Source organism: Lactuca serriola, chromosome 4 (genome assembly GCF_051521515.1).
Source record: "Lactuca serriola cultivar US96UC23 chromosome 4, Lser_US96UC23_V15, whole genome shotgun sequence".
NCBI lineage: Eukaryota > Viridiplantae > Streptophyta > Magnoliopsida > Asterales > Asteraceae > Lactuca > Lactuca serriola.
In genome coordinates this window covers 180,057,158-180,066,207 of record NC_136411.1, presented here as the reverse complement: position 1 = coordinate 180,066,207, position 9,050 = coordinate 180,057,158, and the positions used below count along the sequence as shown (strand labels likewise).

Here is a 9,050-nt window from a genome sequence, read left to right as displayed (position 1 = left end):
AATCCATAAGCATGCAACAAATCAAGTGCTACAAAAACACAAGTAAAAAGCAAGCAACCCAACATTAGACTTTTTCATTGAATAAAGTTTACCAAAAGTGAATAACAATTACCTGGCTCATAAACGTGGGATATATACAGTAAAGTCCTGATATTTTCATCCAATTGACACGAAAGTCCCAAACTAATTTTTTTTGACACAAAAGCCCGAATTACCGGCATTTATTGACCCAATTGACCTTTTCTGCCGGTGCATCCGGTTTACTTGGTGAAGTAGCACCAAATGCTTACATGGACCACATATTTATTAAATGAGAGGCTTATGTGGAGTTTTCGACCTTACTTAAGCACCATACCGTCAATTCCCATGAACCCTAGCTTCGTATTTGTCAAAGGAAAAGACGAGAATGTCGTCTTCTTCATCTGTTGGAAGCAAGGTTATGCGAAGGTTCAATCCCCCTCAAAGGACACATTGCGACTGCGGTGACTTAGTTGGAAGGTGGACTTCATGGAAGACAAGAAATCTTGGAAAAAGATTCATTGGGTGCCCAAATTATAGGGTTAGTTGTTAATGTTGAAATTCTTCATCTTTTAGTTTTTTTTTCTTTCTTTAATCTTGGATTATCCAGGATTCGAGTAATGATTGCAAATTCTTTGATTGGGTGGATCCTCCACTCCCTAATCAGTGGTACAAGGACTTGCTCTTACAATTGCACAATGGGTGGAATGGAGGTGTTGTAGAACAAATGGAAGAAGCAGTAGTAGAAGTTGTTCCAGCTCAAGTTCAAGGTGCGGGTGGTGTTGTTCCAAGGTGGTCAATGTTCTGGTTTATTTTGGGTTTATGTTTTGGTTTGTATTTTAAGATAATGTAGTGGGATATGTAGTCACTATGTACGATGTTGTTTCTTTTGCAATGTAATGAACATTTTACTTATGTTGTATTGAATTATGGTGAAATCAAAGTACGACAACTATGAACCACATATGAATAATAAAACTGTCAATAACCAAGGCTAACCTGCACAACCAAACTTGAAATAAAATATGACATTGATCAATTGTGACGATTGATTAATGCCCTTGCTTAATTACCAGTAATTGTTTACAAAATATGAACCAATATAAGTGGATATGTACCACCATTTACAAAATATGAACCACAAGGTGGTATGCAAAATATGAACCAAAAGATGGTATGCAACAGTTTACATAGTAGCACCTTTTACAAAATATGAACCAAAAGATGATAAACCCTATCACTAATCTATAACTAATGCCTTATCTTCACACATTCCTATACCAAGAGGGTCAACCACCTTCTTTTTCAGCTTCTGAAGAATGATCCTCTCTGAGGGTCTCCTTGTTCTTTGTTTCATATTATTCCCAAAATGCCCTTGTTGTACTGGATCATTCACTGGAACACCTTCTTCATCTTCTTCTAGTCCATCTCCTTCTCCTTCTTGTCCATCTCCTTCTTGTGCATCTCCACCTCCTTCCACTCCATCTCCTTGTCCATGTCCTCCTTCTTCTTCATTACCCTGTCCATCTCCTTCTTGTCCATCTCCACCTCCTTCCACTCCATCTCCTTGTCCATGTCCTCCTTCTTCTTCATTACCCTGTCCATCTCCTTCTCCTTCTTGTCCATCTCCTTCTTGTCCATCTCCACCTCCTTCCACTCCATCTCCTTGTCCATGTCCTCCTTCTTCTTCATTACCCTGTCCATCTCCTTCTAGTCCACCTTCAACATTGGCAGCCTAAAACAGAAAAAAAAAATAGTAAAAACACTTAATCATATACATAAACACTAAATGAAACCTTACCACATATCCAAACTCTTCTAAATGAGCTTTTGTAATTCCAAGGCATCTCATAATGTCTACATCAGTGTAACCTGATTTCCTCAACTCTGTAATTTGTTGTGTAATGTAGTCCATATCTGCCATATCCAGCCCATCTCCATCACTCATCACATCTACATCCACCATCTCTTCAGAATTATATTCTTCATTGACCCTTTTTTGGGGTGGTACTGTATTTGAGGTTTCACCTCTTTCAAACCAGCTATGAAAGCCACCCCCACCTCTAGGTACCCTATCACCTCCTCTATTTCCCCTTCTCCCCCCTCTACCACGTCTTGTCCATTGGGTTAGACTAGGGTCCAATCTTGGCCTGCCTATTTTCTTATTGGGTTTAGGATCTGCTTCAACATGTGGAGTTTTACAGGTTTTCTTGTTGTGCCCCTTTTGTTGACAGTTTTGACATTGGACAGTTCTGCCCTTTGAGGACACTTGAGAGAGCTTGTCATCCCTCTCTGATACATGCCTTTTCCTTTTCACAGTAGGCCTGCCTGGCATCCTCCTCTCTAAGGGGGGTAAGGGCTTAATATAAGGAGCTTCTTTCCATAAATTGCTGCCATTAACAGGTAGAATGTTAGAACTATAACTTGAAATGTACATTGCCTTACCAAACCACTTGCTGATAAATGTCTTTGGATCCTGATGAGTTAACATGATAGATGCTTGGGCATGGACACATGGTATCCCTGATACATCCCAAAGTCTACATGCACAACTCCTTTTCTCTATGTTGACTCCATATGATTCAAGACCATTTCTAACTTCAAATTCATTTTGTCCACCATAATCCCACACCCTTGCATAGTGATCACCTAATTTTCCCTCAATCATGGACATTGCCCTACATCTAGCCCTATAACTCCTTACCCATGAAATCTTAGTGTGAAATTTGTGTTGAACTTTTTCTTGGATTTCCTTAGCTTTCAAATTAGGTGTCCTAATAAGTTCTTTAAGGAATTGTCTAGCTAACCATGTTGGTCCCATAAGTTTTCCATTGTTAAAATTCTTGACACATGTATGATGTGGATACATTTTCTTTATTTGGAATGACTTTTCAGTGCTCATCCAAGAGGCTTTAACATAATAAGGGCAACCGAATTTCTCATGATCACTAGCACACACACAATGTAGTCTAACACTATCACATTTATTAAACCTAATCTGATAACCTTTAGATATGGCATGATTTGTTAAACAGAGTTTAAGTTGCTGTGGAGATTCATACCTTTCTCCCTCTTGAGGTTTCATTCTATTCCATTTCACATTTGGATCATGTGTGGAATATTTAAACTGAGCTTCACTATCATTTTCCTCTTCATCCACAACTTCATATACATTTTCTTCCTCCTCTTGTTCGTCATCCAAAGGTTCTTCTTCCACGGGTGCTTCATCATCTTCAACATTCTCGAATAATGGGATAATGAAGTCTTCATCTTCATCGTCAAGAGACAGTGATTTCAAGAACTCATCTGTACATCTCCTACTCTGTTTCTTTAGAAGGTCTTCATCTAGTTCCACATCGATCGTGTCAAAGTCCAACACACCTTCCATCTTCAAGGCTCCAACTCGTATCTCCCTTTGACTCGAATTCGTATCTCCTTCATAGTAAAAACCCTAGAATTGTCGCAGTAGAAAGAGAGGTTTTTCCAGCTCGATTAACCCTTCTTCATTTAATGATGTCCTCGTCATCTTCCAAGTAAGCGTTAGTAGCCACATCATCTCGATTACCGGCTATTAAATGAGTTACCGGCAGAAAAGGTCAACCGGGTCAATAAATGCCGGTAATTCGGGCTTTTGTGTCAAAAAAAATTAGTTTGGGACTTTCGTGTCAATTGGATGAAAATATCGGGGCTTTACTGTATATATCCCTATAAACGTTGGCATCAACAGACATTAAGACACCCACAATTGTGATTTGTTTACACCAACCACAACGTTTAGGGTAAAAAGTAAAAATCTTAAATTATGAAACAAAAAGTAAATATACCCAGATATCTTTTGTCTAGAAGCGAGCAGAGCTAAGCTTACAACATCAATAGGCATAACCATGCCCAAAACCATCAAAGCTAGCACAAAAAGGCAACCAAGAGCAAAACAATAATTCGACAAGGGAAAGCAGTCAAAACCATCATATGATAGAAAACACCAAATAACAGGGAAAGAACTTAATAACATCAAGGGCTGTCATCAAACAAGATACCTAAAAGGGGTAAAAAGGTCAAATAGCAGGAATCTCTCTTAAAAGATGTCACCATCACAGGTAAATTATTAAATTGCAGTCAATAATCCAAAATACCATTCAAGACTTGACAAATCCAATAGACATCAACCCGCTTCCCTTATCTACAAACAGAAAAACCAAGAAGCTAAGAATCAGATATATATTTTAGTTATTAACTTACTTACAGGGCTGGATGGAAGTCGGTGGTATAAGCCTTGAGGCAGAAGTAAAAATTTTGAATCTGATTGGTGGTTGAAGGCTCGATGATGTCGTCATCATATAAAGGGTATAAGAGGTGTCGTATAAAGGTGTACATGGTGGTATAGAGACAATTGATAGAGACAATCGATATGATAATCAAATAAGAATTAATCGATATGATAATCAAATAATAAAAATAAAAAAATAGCGATACCTTATACAGGCGTACATGGTGGGATAGAGACAACTGATAATAATGATGACGACGTAGGGAAACGGAGACACGATCAACAGCCAGAGACGGTAAAGGAACCTGATGAACTCGACTGGAAATTATAAATTTCTAACAAAGTATTCACATAGTCCGTGATGGTTGAATGTTAGCATCGATCCACCACCACCAGTCGAAATCTTAAATCTAACCGTCGGTTGAAGGCCCGACAATGTCATCATCGTGAAAAGGGGTAAGAGGTATCTTATGTGCGTGGATGGAGAGAAAAATAATAGATTAGGTTTAAAGGATTTTGGGATTAAATCAATCTTATGCGATTTGGGGGGAGAGCAAATTTCTCAAAATTGGAATTAGAGGGAATTGGGATTAAATCAATCTTATGCGATTTTGGGGGGAACCAAATTTCTTAAAATTGGAATAAGAGGGAATTAAATATTTAATTCTCTGATAAAGGTCAAAATTAAGTCAAAAAATCAGGTTCATTTACAGAAAGTTCAGCTCGACCCTAACCAGGGGCTCTGCCCCTTGGACCCCGCCAGTAGCGTTGCCCCTGACCCCCGTTCGTTTAGGGGCTTCGCCCCTAAATGGCTGTCTACTTTGAATCTTGAATACATTTAAACAAGTGTGCACTGCGCACCTTCTTTACTTGTTTAATATTCATCAATATTAATTTTTGGTCAACAAGTCAATCCATTACACTTAAATACACATTGATGATACAAAATCACCAACATGGGTAAGGTTAGATGGGGTGTAAGGGTAGGGTAAGGATCTGAGTGTAGGAATGGATATGAGTATGAGAGGATGGTGTGCGGGTAGGGTGTGTGGTGTAGAGGTGGATGTGGGATATGATATATGTTGGTGTGGGTTTGTGGGGGTAGGGTGTTTGTTGTAAAGGTGGGGTGGATTAAGCATTAGTGTGGGCTTGTAGGAATGGGCGGATAAGCGTATATATATGGTAGGGTAAATATGGGGGTATAGGGTAAGCATGTTGGTGTGGGGTACGTGTGTCTATGTAAAGGTCTTGTAGGTTATATGGAGTGAAAGTGGATGGGCATTAGAGTGTGGTTGCAGATGTGGGGTAGGGTGGGCGGTATAAGTATGGGTGGCCATAGTATTTAAATTATAACCCACAAGCCACAAAACTAAGTCTAATCCATAAACCCCAAGCCCTAAGCCATATGCATTATGTCATGAGCCCTAACCTATAAGCCTTAAGACATAAGCCATAAGGCATTAACCATAAGCCTTACAACTTAAGGCTTATACCTTAGGGGTTAGGGTTTATGGATTATGGCTTAAGGCTTATCGCTTAATCCACATAACCTGTGGCTTATAGATTAAGGCTGAAGGCTTACGACTTTAGGCTTAACTCTTATAACTTATGTCTAGTCGCTTGTGGATTAGGGATTAGAGATTATGAATTAGAGCTTAAGGCTTAGGGTTTAGGGATTATAGCTTATGTCATATTCCTCAAGGGTTAGGGATTAAGACTTAGGGTTTGGGGATGCCTGCTTAACACTTATGGATTGAGGCTTATATCTTAGGTCTTAATGCTCAAGGCTTAATACATGCTTAATGCTTAGTGCTTACTCTTTAGGGCTTAAGGCTTCATACTTAAGGCTTATGGGTTAGAGCTTGTATTAGGGTTTATGCATTAGGACTTAAGGCTTAGGCTTAGGATATACACATACACATACACACACACACACACATATATATATATATATATATATATATATATATATATATATATATATATATACATATACATACATTATATATATATATGTATATATATATATATATATATATATATCTTTATTACTTATTATGCAAATTTGGTCAAAGGCTGAAAATTAAGAGTTACAATCCATTAGTGCATCATGTACAATCACTTTATGCATTAAAATAATACTGAATCTTATCCGGTCAACATTTATGAAAAAGTCAAAAAAATCAGAATCTTCCCTCCTCCCCCCCCCCCCCCCCCCCCAAAAAAAATGAATAGATTGAGTTTCTCCTTTTGAAATTGCCTAAAAACTAATATACATCTCTCATAACCTAAACATCAACCATAGCAACATCAACCACCGTGAAAAATCCAAGAAGAGGAAGCAACGCGATAAATATAAGTTACAAGGTACGACTATTACGATCGGATTTCCTAATAGATATCTTTTTTTTTTTAATTATCACTCTCGTTTTTTTCTTCCTTGTCTCGGCATCAAAATACATGAGTTCTTTATAATTTAACCTTTAGATATTATACTCTCAAATATCAACCGGTAATCTATCCAGTGGTCGATTTCTCTCTTCGTCACACATCGATTACATTACAATCGGTTGGCCACACCATCTCCATCACCACCTTCACTTCTGGTGGTATGAAATATTTTAAATATTAAAATGTATATATTATTCCTAAATCCAAAATAAATCAAAATTTAAAAACAAAAATTATTTCCCAAAACCTTATTTTCATTCCCCCCTAAAATGTTTTCCCCAAAATAAATGTTTTGGGTTCCCACTAATAGCTTTTGAATTTTAAATTAAAATTACCAAAATACCCTGGTTCTCCCCCAATACTTGCAACACCCTCGTTCATGTCATTAGACCAATTCCCCTGACACACTCCTTCATAATGTTCATCAGAGAGAAGAGTTGTGACCCTTCTCCGATCTCCCACACCGACGATCGTTCCCCGATCTTCACTCCAGACTTCCTATCGCGACACCGGTTATTGCTTCTTCATCTAGTAAGTCCGACTTTATTTACTTGGTTACACCTCCTGGATCTATACATGATGTTTTATTTCTGAAATTGATGAGGCATATGACTTTCTTGTACGATTTTGAATCTACAGTTCAATTCTTTTTCCCAATTTCTGGTTCAGAATACCACTTTTTTTTCCTGGTTTTTGCTCCTCGTGATAAGCTGATGATATTATTTTTGAATCAATAAAACACTTAAATTTTAAGCACATGATTATTTTTGGAATCAATGACGCTTATAATCCGTTTTGGTCTTATAATCTAATTTTTTTGATATAGTTTGGTGATTTTCTAGTTTCATGTTAATAGTAAGCACTTTTGTTTCCTCTATAGGATGTTGATGAGGGCAAAACTATGAACGATAATACATAGAATCTTGTTAGATATATGCTTTCTTCAAACCAAGAGAAGTTTGTGGTTGGGATACCTAATCATGTCCATGTAAGTTGCTTTCAATCTATGTACCTGTGTGATATTACATGAGTCTCTCTCTCTCTCTCTCTCTCTCTCTCTCTCCATTTTATTAGTATAATCCTCTAAACATAAAAATTATAGTTACATCTTGTAGATTATTTAGTTGAATTTTTTCTAAAAATTTAATCTTATTGAATTACTTTAAAGAAGGATTTTTGTTTCTGAAAATTTGAATGAAGGAAATGGGCTTTTTAATTTTTATTTTATCATAAGTATGATGTCATTAATTTTGGTTCCTTATGTTAGTTTATTGTTTGATTGTTAAAATCTAAGCATAAGGTGTGTCATATGGTCAAGGCTTATCAGAAACCCCTTTAGCAATCACCATTCGAAGTGAGAAATCTATTTAATTTGTTCTTCATTTTGTTGGTAATTGGTAAGGCGCGTCTACATCAAGGAAACTGGTAAGGTGATGACTGGTTTTAAGATTATCTATTTGGTTGTTGTTGCTTTACTCAGTTTATATTATTTAGATATCGATTATGGTGGTCTAGTTGAAGTGGATGATTGAAAATGCTGGAAGGTATTGATTGACTAATTTGGAGCAGAAACTATGTTTGGATCTAGGAAAGAGCCGTTATGGTCAATATGGCACCAACACTGCATTACTATTCATACATCAGTCAACCTGGACCATACTTAATTCAGCCACTTGCAAACAGATACAACGGTACCACTATGGGTGATTCGGTCATTAGCCAATCAGTTTGTGATGAAGGATCAAGAACTAGAATCAAAGGGTCTGGAATATTGAACTCAATTGATATTAGTGGTGTTGGTGAACCAAGTAACAGTAAATAAAAGTAGTAAATAGAAGTCTAGAATTCATGTTCACGAGCCAAACTCTTTTACTCCTCTTTTTTATACGCTATATGATTGAAGATTTGAATTTTTAACATATTTAACCGATTATTGTGTGATCAGAAGTTGAAAAGGTGCATTTTAAAGATGAATGCTATTGTTGGTGAAACTATTTTGGTTTGGATTTTCATCTCTAAAATGGAATATAAGAAAATTGGAATAATTTTAATTTACTACAAAAAGTAATATGGTCTTTTACTTTTTTGGGAGTTCTGGATGTAGAAATTGGTATAGACCATAATAACGATTTATGTCCCTTTAAAATGGTATTTTGGTGGACTTAAAGGAGCGCTTCAGATGCAATTTTAACCATTAGTTTTGTTCATGTTCACATTATTCGAACTGTTATTTGACAAAAATAGGTCCCAAAGTCAAATTGATATATATAACCAAAAGTCATTTGATGTAGCCAATTCATCATTTTTTTGGCAT

The 9,050-nt window shown here is 36.8% G+C and overlaps 1 protein-coding gene and 1 long non-coding RNA gene across 2 annotated transcripts; one reads left to right on the top strand and one right to left on the bottom strand.

Annotated features, from left to right (window-relative positions):
• Positions 1–1,085: 1,085 nt before the first annotated feature.
• Positions 1,086–2,934, bottom strand: LOC145100465 (uncharacterized). Its single transcript, XM_079037728.1, has 2 exons — positions 1,820–2,934; positions 1,086–1,753 (listed from the first exon to the last, which is right to left on the bottom strand). Exons 1-2 carry the CDS (start codon positions 2,918–2,920, stop codon positions 1,259–1,261), a joined length of 1,596 nt encoding a protein of 531 aa, XP_078893854.1. The 5' UTR covers positions 2,921–2,934; the 3' UTR covers positions 1,086–1,258.
• Positions 2,935–7,140: 4,206 nt separating this feature from the next.
• LOC145100464 (uncharacterized) lies at positions 7,141–8,633 on the top strand. Its single transcript, XR_013705060.1, has 3 exons — positions 7,141–7,267; positions 7,617–7,724; positions 8,031–8,633. It is a non-coding gene; the product is annotated as an uncharacterized LOC145100464 (long non-coding RNA).
• Positions 8,634–9,050: the final 417 nt, after the last annotated feature.